This window comes from Phoenix dactylifera, chromosome 12 (genome assembly GCF_009389715.1).
Source record: "Phoenix dactylifera cultivar Barhee BC4 chromosome 12, palm_55x_up_171113_PBpolish2nd_filt_p, whole genome shotgun sequence".
Classification (NCBI taxonomy): domain Eukaryota; kingdom Viridiplantae; phylum Streptophyta; class Magnoliopsida; order Arecales; family Arecaceae; genus Phoenix; species Phoenix dactylifera.
This window is the reverse complement of record NC_052403.1, coordinates 6,987,971-7,001,656: the sequence shown is the minus strand read 5'-3', so window position 1 is coordinate 7,001,656 and position 13,686 is coordinate 6,987,971. Positions and strand designations below refer to the sequence as shown.

The window sequence follows — 13,686 nt, the reverse complement described above, 5'->3', positions numbered from 1 at the left end:
CATTCTCCTGCGGGAGGGGGGGCAGTGTGGGGTTGTTATGCTGGAGAGATCTTCCTCTCTCCCCTCTTCCCTTTTGTTGTACCAAAAAAAAAAGAAAGAAAAGAAAATAGCGCCAAAACTCTTTTAGAAACTAGGGAGGCTTTACCCCAGTTTATGATCTCTGGGACCAATCATCCCCAGCCACAGGTATAACAACACATGCCATGGCCTTAATTTGTCTGTGTTTCTTTCGAATGGTAGGTGGGACCATAGGCTCATTTTTTCTCTTTTCCAGATGAGAACAAATCATGAGTATTATTAGTTTATATGGTTGGTTGTCAACTACCAATTTGTCATATAATTGTTGCCTTATTACTACATCCAACCACGAGAAGATGATGGCAGAGAAATTCTTATAAAATATTGGAGACATGTACATATGTGCAAGGGCTAGACTTAGAGGCTGGGGGCAGGATGAGGTGGGGCCCTCCGGCCCAGCTGCGTTTTGAATGAGCGTCATCAGTGTCGAAGTAGGCGAGAAAGTCCTCTTCTTTGCCATCAGATCGTTATCAAATAAAACTTATAAAAGGTAGGGACCAAAAGCGATATATTCTTTTCAGCTGCATGTGGACCCTTGATTCGTGCGATCCACTTCTTTATCAAATGGCCAAACCTGTACACCGAAGAATGTTGTGCACTGCCTTCAGAAGATGGATAGTCATCAAACAAGGCGGTCTATGAGCACATACCATATTATACATGATGTTTGTTGGTTGATTTGATGGTTGTTCATCTTCTGATTGCGGGACTCATGTACTATAGAGGACCTATGCCTACCCAATTCTTATCAATAGACAATAATAATGAGCTAGTGGCTATGATGTAATCTTCATTAGAAGATTAGTTAGGCTAAGCTTGGGTGCCCTCACCTTGATAAGCAATGGAATTTCTCTGTTGCACCCACAGATAGCACCAGAAGGTGCATTTCATCAATGTTTGACGTATGTGTACATGCATATACAAGGATACATATACGAACTCTATCCACCATAACTATCGATAGAATTTTTAATGGTCCAAACATGGATTTGCTATGCCAGCTGCCTCTTAAAATTCTACAAATTTTGAATATTATGTTTGTGATAGACTTAGGGCTACATTTGGCATCGGTATCATTTTTGTTTTTTCTAAAAAAATATATAGAATAAAAACATCTTTTTCTTTCTAAATTTCTGACACCAGCAACCCGATTTGAGAGTCAAAATGATCAAATAATGTTGTCTTTGATAAAATTGTGAATACGCAAACATGTTAGAAAAGGTGCCGTTGGGCATACCATAGATTTTGACTGATGACATCGTCTTTTCTCACCATGCCAAAGCTAAGGTGCTTCAAAGAACTCCCCTCTTTGCTGTACAATCCCTTTTCATTCTCTCTCTTCAATTTTTTCTTTCTTTTGCTTATTCTCTTTATTTGGAGGGAGGGAATTTTCTAGAAAATTGTAATGTATTACCAACTTAAAGATATCAAAAGTTATTAATACTGAAATACTCAACCTCAGGTTAATAAATGCTGCATCATTAATTTTCCTGAAAATTACCTAGAATTGTAATGATTTTGAATAATATCTGATCTAACATTTAGAAATTTGTTGTATGTTTTTGGCTTTATTCTCATAGACCCCAATCTTGGACACAAACTATTTTTTCATGCACCAATCTTGGATGTCCGTATTCCTTCAGAAGAGTTGCATGCTGCTTGGCTAGGAGTTCTTTATGCTATTCATAAGTCACAAGCTACTAAACTATAGATTAAAGGTGATCAAAAATTATGTTTATCCGGTTACAAGGTGATGTAGTGAATGCTTACAGTCCTTGTCTTTCTCCAATCCATGATATGCAATGGCAACTAGAGGATATGTACATCTCTTGCGTCTTTTATCAAGAAAATATGACTGCAGGCTAGGTTACTAATCTAGCCATTTCTTCTGAGAAGGTTTTGATCCAAGAATCAAGCTTCCCACAAGGCCTAGTTGCTATTATAATGTTTGAATTGCTGGATTCTGAGTATTATAGGTGTAGCAACGCAGCAACCTATAAGTCATTTTATAATAATGATAAAAGAAAAATAGTGTAATTTCTGGCTACTATTTAATACGACGACGGATGGTTTTTTTACTTATATTTTTTATGAAAAAAAATCAACATTGATGCTCTTAGGCTGCCATCTGATTGAGTGGGTTAAGTCACTTTACATTGTACATCAATGACCTAGATCGGTCTCATTATCATCTTGATTTTGGTCGAACTTCCATCCCGATTCTCAAAATAAAATTAAATTAAACTAAATTAAATCAAATAATAATTAAAGAAATACTGATGCTTTCAGCTACTAGTCTATAAAACATGCAACATATCCTGAACTCTAAGAACTTCTCTTCTTTTGAAACAGTGGAATGATAAAGATAGGACATGACGCATCTAATGGTCCGCCTCGCTCCCTTTGCCTTGTTGATAACATAACTAAAGTGGCAGAAATTTCCGTGTTTTCTTTCTCAAAGAAATCATAGTGGTTTGCACTGCAAATTCAATTAAAATGCATGAAATTTCCTGCTTTATGCTCGAAGAAGGTTAACATATTTTACTTAGGCCTGAGCTGGGCTTGGCTAGGCCTTTGGGTCTATTTTCTAGGCCCTAGCTTAGCCCTTACTTGGACTAGGTCTGAGACTTCTCAACCTTTTTTATTATTATTATTTTTTTAAATACTTTAAAATACTAAATATGAATAACTAAATATTGTCAATGGTAATTTTATTGCTTGGAAAAAAAAAGGTACTCTAAGATTTTAGATATTCTTCCATTTAGTTTACATATCAACAATAGTTGTTAATTAAGTTTGCAGATACATCAAATATAAATAAATAAAAAAAAAAATATCATAACAACAAATTTCAAGTCAGGCCAGGATTTGACGGGGCTTTGATCCCTCAACCGGAGTTTGACCTATTTACTAAATAGACTAATGTTTCAGGCCCGACCCATTGCGCCAAGCCTGACCCTTCGCTCAAGCCCGTCCAAAAGGCGTCAAGCTTGAGCCCATGAACAGAATATTTGGTTAGACTTTGGAGGAGCGCATAAGGTGGCATAGCGTCGCGTGGATAGGGTGTCCCGGTTAACATGGCGGACCGCCCATCTCGCGGGATGCGGTCTCCACGTTTGACACGGGATAACCGTAATCCCAAAGTCCAAACCCCCCCGCTTCTCGCCCTCGACAGCCCCCGGTCTCCGCCTGGACCCCACTCCCTCCCGACCGCACAAAGCTACGTCCGCCCCTCTCGCCTCACCTTTCCCCCTTATCCCCGGATCAACGGCCTTTATTTCCATGAAGAAGCAGCAGTTCCTAGCATAATGGACCATCTTATACCAGGATTAGCGTCTTGTTCATACATTCTTTATAATTTTCATGTTTTGCTTGTATGAATGAATGAATGAATGATGCATATTAACGTGCACGTTTATTTTATTTTTTTTATACAATGGTGCCTCATGCTATACAAGCGCAGGTGTACCCATACAAGTCATAAAAAAAGAAGAAGGCGGAAGAGAAAAAGGCTGGACTCAAAACTGTCCCAAAAAAACTCTCCTAAGTGGTATGTCGTGAAGAAGGCAACCCAGTCAGCTGCATTGTTTGCCTCTCGAAATATATGAATGGTTTGAAAAGCCACAAGCTCCCGCACCACTTCATGTACATCACGCAGAAGTAGGTGCACAGTCGCCCCGTCTGTGCCCATCAATACTCTGCTGGATCCAGCCAATCACTGTAGCAGTGTTTTCTTCGAGATGGATGCAGTCCGCTTCCAGCACGGTCCTGGCGTATGTAATGCCCTCATAGGTTGCTCTCAATTCTGCGCCACAAAACAGACCCGTCGAATATGCATCATCCTCCGATTGTCACTAATCTGAATCTATGATCCCTAATCATAAAGCTCATGCCAACTAACCCATGGAATATGCGCCGTCCTCCGCAGCTAAGCCTCGAGAAATATAAAGCAGCTATGTTAACGTGTACGGCCTCCCGAGTTATTCATGAAATTTTCAACTTTGAACGGCCTTCATAACTCGATCCATAAGATTTAATGCTCATCAATATACTAACTCAAGTCTTACGGTTCTAATTGTGATTTGAACCACAGGCTGGATGATTAAAACAATGACATTTAGGGGAGTTTTCTTGATCCGGACACAAAAATTATAGCAAAGCCGGTGCCACATCACGTCTCTAACCAAACGGGAGGGATTCGTCACCGCGAAAGCTCTCCCTCATTAACCACCGTACGATGGCTGGAACTGTACACACGGCGTGCATCAGTGCAGGACTCGGTGGTCCCAGGGGTCCATGGCATAAGAGCTGAGGTTTAAGAAAACAAGAATGGTGGTTTTTATGGGTTTTCGGCGAACTCTCGGAGGGAGAGAGAGAGAGAGCGATTAGAAATGGAAAAGAGGTTAGGTTTCGTCCAAATTAGAGATTTCTTGGTGGAAAATTAGATTGCGTGCATGAAGCGAATTTTGAATTAGATTGGTTTTCTCGGAATCCGGCGTTCTCTTCGATGCCGTACTTGGCCGGAATTATTTTATTTCGCGGCGATCTCCCCCCAGGGCGAGAATATTGACGTATTGGATGCAGTTCTCCGAACAAATCTTTCTACCGGAGGTGAGGAGTGGATCGAATTCCATGTCGTTGCTTACGCTTATTCTTCGGATGGATGGGTTATGACTTATGACTGCTAGTTTCCAATTACTTTCTCTCCCGTCCTTGTAAAATTCGTTGAATTTCGTTTTTGTTTCCTTTTCCTTGTTGGTTTTGCTTTCTTATGGACGAGCCTGCGTTTCCTCGTGATTGATCTAGTGAGGAAAGGGATTTTTCTCCCGAAATCTGTTTCTTTTGTAAAGAAAAGCATCAACAAGACGATCAAGATCTGATTTTTCATTCTGGAATTCATGTCTTTTGTTGAATTCTCCGTCAATTGATTTCCTTGTGTTGGGTTTCCTGATCCTGTTACCTTTTTCCCGTTTCCTTTTGTATTCGATCTCGTTTGATCATTTTAAAACAGGTTTCTTGGTGCTGTATGTTTTTTTCTTTTCGTGCTTTAGGTGGAGGGAAGAAGAGTTTTCTTTTATATTACAACTTGCAGGAATTATTTGCAAGATGCCAAAGATTCTCAATCTAGGATGACTTTCGTTAATTATGAGCTGATCTAAGGATCATCCGAGGAGCTTAAAGGCAATATCTTTGATCCGTTTCTGCTTTAAATTTATATTCTTTGTTTAAGATCTCATGGTTTTGGGAGGTTTTTGGTTTTAATACGGTGCTTCATAATTCTCGCACCTTTTTCCATTTCTTACGCTTGCAGGCGAAGCTTGTGATCCTATTTTGGATTTCCACCATTAATTAGATTTCCTGTTGTTCGTTAAATCTATCAGAATCCTTCTTACAGCTTTTAGATTCCTTAGCAGTTTGTCGGGATTTGGACAATATATAAGAAATCGAGATTGGCTGTTAAATATGTATATGGGAATTTGAAGCACACATGCTTTTTCTGAACAATTACTGCAATAAGGATCAAACATTTTTAGTAGTTTTTCTCTTAGAAACTCTGATACTTAGTCTGTTCAATCTCAGTTTTTTTTTTTTTTTTTGTTGAAAATGAATCTTTTGTGATGTATGACACTATATGTAACGCCATGCATCTGGTAGTTTTACAAACAATAAAGTTTTGGTGTGCTTCTGAGAGACCAGTGCTAAGCGTTGGGATTTTACTTTCAGCAACTTCATATTTGATTCTGTATCCCTAGCCACTATGCTTCATGGTTGGTTCAAATACCTTTTTTATTTTTTGCAACCATTGAAGCATCTGTTTTTCACAGATTCCAATTTCTGCTTTGTTTGCACTTTGCGGGTTGTTTCTTTTGTTGCAGCACAGATTAATGGAGCAACTGAACCTGCGTATGGTGTGTGTCTGCATTTTTGCATCTGAAGAAGGGTCGTGAATACAGTGATGTTGTTTCTTACAGTTTGCTGAGCTTCTTGAGGACATGAATCTCTGAGATATGGTGTTTAAGAAGAGGTTGGAATGCAGTTTCAATGGTTACCAGGTTCCTGCAATGCCCCGAATACCAAAATCAGCCAAGGTTTTGTTTTCTGTCACTAGCCATTTGCTTGGGCCTTTTCCCTGTAAACTTTCGTTAACTTGTTACAATTGAATTACAGGGAAAGCGTTCAGTTAGAAGGAAGGTGGTGGATAACCGAATGTGTGCATTTGACTTGCTCATAGCTGTAGCAGGGAAGGTACTAGAGAGAGATAATTCTTCGACTGTGAATGGCATAGTTGGAAACTATAACCAGAATGTTAAGCAAGAGCAACTAGATGAAGAAAAGTTTTGCAAAGATGAACCTTTTGATCAAGTAAGCTGTAATGAAAGTACATCTGGTTCTGAACTTCCCATCCAGAGGCAAATCACCCAGACTTTGAAGGAACATTCACAAAGTCCAAATGCAACAACTTCCGGACCTACTTCTGCCATTCTAAAATCTGATATATTGAACAAGGATACCTGTACTGGGGATTTTATAGCTAATGGCAGCAAAGAAGAATTTGGATATTCTCTTGGCACAACTGCCAAGAAATGTTGCACCAAAAGTCATTCTCCTGGTTCTGCAGAATCTTGTGAAGCTGAAATGGTGGATGACATAAAGACGCCATTCCTAGCTGAGCAGCATGAAGCTGAAACTGGAGTGTGTAAAAACATCCAGCACGCTTGGAGTTTGGACAATCCAATGGAGCGAGATGCTAAACCCCCTGCTTTGTCTAGCTCAGACAGCAGTATCGAGATGCCCCTGCATGGGCATCAGATTCCTCGTATTAGTTCCTATCCCATTTGCCAGGATAATATGGAACTAGCTGTAAATAGAGATGATGACGAAAACTCTTCTGGGTGCACTAATCCTAGCACCACAACTTATACGGCCTTGAAGCCTCAATATCATAAAATAAGAAAGGTGTTTTCTAGAACTGGTATGCTGACTAACTCCATGACTTTTTCCTGCCTGTCAGAAGATGACGTCAGGATTGTTTTCATGTCTTATTTTTTGGTAAATAATGTTCATATGATGGCATACCTCATAAACTAGAAGTTTTTTTTTAATCGGATGTAGAAATGAAGCCTGCTTCTCACAGTAGGAAAATTTGTTACACACGCCGAAGGACTCAGAGGCCTTCATTTAAGACGGGAAAGGTGTTTGAGCACTGCTCGATATCACCATCTGATGGTGGAATTAGTAGCAAAGGCTTTTGTAACTCATTTGAAAAAGAAATGAACTATATAACAAACAATTCACATGCTGCTCTGCATGGAGGTATCTCCTTGTTAAGTTCTTTTGTAGTTTATCATCCCTACCTCCCTTTTGAATTTTAGGAGTTTTAAACAAAAAACTTTATCCTTTGCAGAAAATGGGACATCATCTTCTGCTACTGGTCAAATAGCATTGCATAAATCTGAAGATTTCCATGGTATGATAAGTTTTGATGGAAGGATGATGATTTCTAATATTTGACTTATTGGCATGCATTTGTTTGACCCTTTCATTATGTGTCTCTGAGAAACAAGGTCTTTTCTTTAGCAGTGAAACTCAGTATCAAATCATTCAAGGTGCCAGAACTTTTCATAGAGATTCCGGAAACTGCTACTGTTGGTTCGCTTAAGGTATATGATCCTTCTTGTCAGTTTATTTCAGTCCTAATCTCTGATACATTGTGCACATTACCCCATTTTATCAAATTCATTAGATACATACTACAGTTTTGTACTCTATGGGCAATGTGGTGCACTCAATGTTCCTCCAATACCCTTATTATCATCTGAAGTGTGAATCTTGCCATTGATTTAAGGAAGGTGCACAGCCATAGATATGTCTTAAAAGGATTAGTCACGGATTGATGACTTAATATTTACAACCTGGTTCATGAGTCATGCATTTGTCATTTTTTTTGTCTATCTACCTGCATATATTTAATATTTGTTATATTGGTCTAACTATTGGTTGGTTCTAAACTTCGAATTCTGATCTTTATTTTGGTTTTCTTGCTTCCTTTTCATGTTATGATTTTGCGCCTTCCTACGCTTCAGTCATCTATATATACTTTCAGAGGCTAGGAACATGGCCTTTGTGAATGTCGAGGTAAATCTCTATTCTATGTTTTATGTTGTAGAGGACAGTCATGGAGGCTGTGACAGCTATTCTTGGAGGTGGATTGCATGTGGGAGTTCTACTGCAAGGAAAGGAGGTTAGAGATGATAACGAAACCCTACTCCAAGCTGGAATATCTCATGTTGATAAGATGGACAATTTGGGCTTTATGCTGGAGCCCAATTCTACAGGAGCTTCATCAGTCACAAGCCCTGAATACCCACATTCTCTTCTTCCCTATAATGCTACTGAACCATTAGCCAGGTAGTGTCACTCTGAAACTTTCCACAGTTATAACTACAACTGTCTTCTTTCTAGTTCTCACAACATAAGTGGTAGTCCTCCTTAATTTCATGTCTATACTTCAGACTGCAGTTCACTAAACGCTATGGTGAATTGGACGCACTGTTTTACCAACTTAGTATGTATTTTAATAGATTTATCTAATTTCCTATTTTGGAAGTTGAATGATTAGGATCTGTTCCTGTCCTATTTTTGACAGCTGCTGATCTGGAAAAGGAAAAAACAAAACTAGTCACATTAAATGTGATACTCATATTTGTTACCAATTTGTCTGTAAATTTATATAGCTCCCATATGTCCTATGAGACTGTTAAATTGCATTTAACTCTTTAGCATTTGAAATTATGTTCATAAAATTAATTTTGTGACCCTTTTTTAAAAATTCCCATTTACGTTTAAGGCTTCCAGCTGTTTCTCCTGCACCAGTTCCAGAGATATTTAATGCCAGTCCGGAGCCTTGGCCGAACTCTGCAGTGAATTTGCCTGAGAGTGACCATGATTCAGTTTACTCTCCTACAGAAACTAAATTACTGAATAAGGCAGCAGTAGCAACACCAACAGCAGCAACAGCAACAACATCAAATTCACGTGCTCTAGTTGCTGTCCCAGCCATGAGCATTGAGGCCTTGTCCATGGTTCCATTGCATCAACCAAGACTGTCTGAGCTTACTCAACGTAGGATTAGGAGGCCATTTTCTGTCTCTGAAGTCGAAGCACTAGTCCACGCAGTTGAAAAGCTTGGAACTGGAAGGTCTGTTGATAACTCACCCTCGAATCTAATCTTTGATGGGTCTAGTCTTATTTTGGTTGCCGGTCTCTTATTTCAGGTGGCGAGATGTCAAACTTCAAGCTTTTGACAATGCTAAGCATCGGACTTATGTAGATCTGAAGGTATGACATTTCCTTGCATCTCCTAATTCTGCATTTCGTCTATACAAAGTTTCAGAATTAATCGCATCACCTAGTTGTCAGATTCAACTTCTAGATACAATAATTCTTAATGCATAAAAATGCGCCTTCAAATTTTTTGCTAGAAAACTCATTTTCCTGGACTATTTTTCCTAGCCATGCATAAACATGAACCTCCGGCACTAGTTTTTTGCCATTAAGCAGCTTTACTGCCAGATGCAGATATTACTGAAGCTTAGTTGTTTTCTTCTTCTGTAATGCTTAAGGAAGAGCGGTTAGTGTTTGTTAAAGAAACTCCCTTAAAATGTTTTTGTTGTTTTGTGTTATGCGAACAAAAGTGATCTGTTTTCCATTCTCACACAAAAGGGTCAGATGTATATATTATTTGGAATAACAGGGTATCGAGCCACGTGTAACAATTGGCTCATGCTGAATTTTTTCATTCTTCATTATTTTTATGCTCTCCTAGGAATGCCATGTTAGGGTATTATCATGACCAAAGATATTCATTTTGGAACGGGTCTCCTTGTTTTGTGTACTTATGTTTGCCTAAATGGAGAAGTTACATATTGTGCCCTTGTAGTAGATTATCATAAAGGGGTTTGTGGATGCAGGATAAATGGAAGACATTGGTGCACACTGCAAGAATATCTCCTCAGCAAAGGAGGGGGGAGCCGGTTCCTCAAGAGCTTCTGGACCGGGTTCTGGCCATACATGCCTTTTGGTCGCAACAGCATGCCTTGCTCCAGGTCAAACCACCTCTCCCTGAGGCCTGCATGCTAGTCTAGATCTCTTCTTTCCATCTATGACGGTGGGGGAGCCAAAAGACAAACTGTTTCTTGTAAAGACATGATAGAAGAAAAGGGAAAAGGTAACAATAACAATATTCAGGAGCTCTTGTATTATTCTCTATGTCGCATGTATCATTCTTAAGCTAGGGTTTCATCTCCTTGTGAATTCCATAAAGGAGAGGGCTAATTAGGCGCCTGTACATGATGATGATGATGATGATGAAGATCCAGGAACCAAGGAAATAAGACTGGTCTTGCCAGCAGTATTGATTCTCATGCTGTTGACCCGTTTTGGGTGCATTCTGATTCCGACAACATAATCTTCTCTGATTTGACTCCATTCATTCTTTTAAGAGCAGGTTGTTGTGTTATGTTAGAACAATAATGGAGGGAATATGAACAAAAGGATTAAGAAATGTTTTTCAAGTTCGTATTCGTGGATCCATCGATCATTGTTTCCGACTGTATTCTTTTCACCCCCTTGGATTTTGCTACTTTTTATCTTCTATAGTCTTTTCTGTGTATCTTGTTTTCCATTCACCTAACGTTTACATTGTATGTATCTAATGATTATAATGGATCTGTTTGTGCTTTCAAATTATTGAGTTTTTTGTTTTTAATTGTTTGCTGATTTTGTTTGTGGTCTCAAGCCTTGTTGATCGATATGGTGAGCTGGTGCCCGGTGCCCGGCAATGAAGCCGATCATATAGTTTAGATTTCCATCTATTCTTTATACACTTTTATGGATGAATTATGTCTATTTTCACATTATATAGATCCAATAATTTTGGAAACATGAAAGCCGGTAAAAAAAAAAAATCCTGAATGATTGCATAGAAAAAAAATGGAGGTCTAAGCTTGCTAACTTGCTTTTGATGGTTGCTATAGGTGGTTTTCATTTTTTGCAGTTCCTCTGAGGAAAGGGGACATGAAGAATCTAACCGGTCCGCCATTCGCCAACCAGGCGGTCAGTTGCTCGATGTTAGTATACGATGAATTCCGTTTAGATAGACTGCATATAAACAATACAAATACAGTATTTCAATAATCCTACGCCTTTTCTTTCTTTCCTTTTTCACTCTAACCTTTTATCCTTCTGCGTATTTTGGGATTGGTGGAGGATATTTGCCGGTGTCCAAAGCTTTGGGAACGTCACCGTAGTAGGTTGGAGCATAGTCTCCTCTTCTTCCATGGAGTGCAACTGTGAAGTTCTATAGCCTAGTTTGCTGAACGATCTAATTCCTTCGAGCGGTTCGTTTGCTATGAACTAATTAAATATTTCAACTATAGGGGAACATCTTTTCAATTAACCATCTTGTCCTCTTTGTTTTTAATTTCTTGAGAAATAAACCGAATCCTGCGAGTCCCCAGAAAGAAACCAAGACTATACCAACTTGCCTGGCTTAAGTGATTCATTGCGAAGGGTTCCACTTTCTCATTTCACCTCAAAACACAAGAGCTTATGTAATTAGCCATTCCAAAGTCAAATTCATAGCCCAGCAAACACGATGCTCCATTATATTTATGTAACAGGAATTTTTCTATATCATCCTGACCTTAGGTCCCATATTATTGTTAGCAATGTCACTGATACTCCTGTTCCTCATATCATGGCTGCTCATATGGGTCCATTAGGCATTGGGTTACTTTCTTATCTTCATCTGCTTGCATTTTCTTCTTTGCCGCTTCATCTCCTTCTATCCATCTAACAGTTATTTCATCTGTCTCCTAACCTCTATTGATACTCTCACATTTTGTCGCTTTGCTGCAACCTCCTCTGTGGTGCCTCTTTTTTTTTTTTTTTTTTTTTGTTTTGTTGACGGGTTCATCATACAATGTATGTATGAATACATCCAATAAAATCAAAAAATACGAGCTCACAAAGTGTCTAAGGCAACTTCTCCTCTTCTGACCATAAGGTATACTCTGAGTGGTGAGCCGCATAGGCAGCCATTCCAGTCGGCATACCCGTTGGTCTCTCTAAATATATGCTTGGCCTGTAAGATTACCCTATCTCTCTTCAATCTATTGACTCCAACACCATTACTTATATCCCCGGTACTGGCACTGCCACTTGAGTTACACCCCCAGTATCCTCCCATGCAGCTATCCAAATTCCCTCTACGGCTGGCCTTCTCAATTCTCATCCACCAAAAGTGTGCACAAAGAATCAAGCTTTCTTACTGGGATAGATGGGGCCGGCAATATATTTAATCATAATTTTCATTATTTTTTATTTTTAAATTTTTTTGATGATGGGGTAGACAAGCAAGTTCACTTGCATGCACTTCCACTTCACTCAAGGAGCCACTTACGGTTGAATCAATTTATTTTTCTTTTTTGAATGTTCAGCTCCTATTTTTAAACATATATATTTTTCATTAATTCTACATAAATCTTAATAAAAAAAGTTTGCTTGAAAAAGGAACCACTTATCCCGGATATTAATTTACAATGATCTAGCACTTATTACATATTTTTCATGGTATAATACTTCAATATATTTTTATAAAATTATTTAAAAAAATTTCTACTAAATGTTTGAAAATTAAATTTTATTTTTAAAGATGGGCTTCGGTATGGTTGTAAGGTTGCTTTAATGCAATGTGGTTGCTATAGCTTCGAAATACAAGAATCTCTCCACACACAGATCTAGGGGTAAGGTTGCATATATTTGATTCTTGCCAGGTCCTATAATGATAGAGACCTCATACATTAAGTCATGCTTTTTAAACAAATAAACTTTTAACTCAGAATACAATCCATCATTAGCTAATGCATCATATCTAACTTGTGATAGTTTTATAACATTTTTAGCATTATAATAAATAATTATTTAGATAATTAAATGTAAAAAATTTGAATAATAATGAAAGTTATATTAAATGAGGACTTTTGTAGATGAGCACTATGTACACGTTATTTCAAAAATCAACCACGCATGTATATTCATTGGGTTAATTTTATTTAATTTTTGGATCTCGGTAGCAAAGGAACCGGTGCACCCCTAAATTTATCCCCATTAACTCTAAAACTTTGGCACCTTGTACATATCATAGTTACAAACATGATACGTCATTTTGTTCAAGGATTTCATGTATTTAATTTTTATATTCAGAATATTTTTTTAAAATAAGTAGTAGATCAAAAAATTCCCATTAGAGTTGTAGAATAAATCATTCCTTGCAACATATACGAGGATCGTCCCAAATAAACATCATTTGGATGGGTTAATGTTGGATTAAATAATTTTTTGGGTGTGGTTTGGGGTTAGATCCAAAACATCCAATATCTAGTGAAGAGTACTTACTAGTCTTAGCTCAACTAACTCATATCTAACCATATCTGAGAAAGATTAGAACCTTAGTGATGGCAGCCTCAGTTTGACAAGTAGCGTCTGCAGAACAAGGTTCATGATCTATCTAAGAAATAAATATTCCTAGTCTTATCAAGTTCAGGA

The 13,686-nt window shown here is 38.3% G+C and overlaps 1 protein-coding gene across 5 annotated transcripts; it reads left to right on the top strand.

The window, feature by feature from the left end:
- The first annotated feature begins 4,405 nt into the window (after nt 1-4,405).
- LOC103697063 (telomere repeat-binding protein 5-like) lies at nt 4,406-10,824 on the top strand. 5 transcript variants are annotated; one of them, XR_001878969.3, is made up of 11 exons: nt 4,406-4,689; nt 5,955-6,167; nt 6,247-7,051; nt 7,192-7,392; nt 7,484-7,546; nt 7,657-7,739; nt 8,246-8,487; nt 8,927-9,277; nt 9,354-9,417; nt 10,050-10,306; nt 10,403-10,824. XR_001878969.3 is itself a non-coding variant. In XM_008778850.4 (10 exons), the coding sequence occupies exons 2-10, from the start codon at nt 6,087-6,089 to the stop codon at nt 10,221-10,223; spliced, it is 2,061 nt and encodes a 686-aa protein (XP_008777072.1). In that variant the 5' UTR covers nt 4,406-4,689; nt 5,955-6,086; the 3' UTR covers nt 10,224-10,824. The 5 variants fall into 5 exon arrangements, 4 of the variants coding, with proteins under 4 accessions (XP_008777072.1, XP_008777057.1, XP_026657092.1 ...); XM_008778850.4 differs by having other exon boundaries at nt 7,660-7,739; nt 10,050-10,824; XM_008778835.4 differs by having other exon boundaries at nt 10,050-10,824.
- The last annotated feature ends 2,862 nt before the right edge of the window (nt 10,825-13,686 follow it).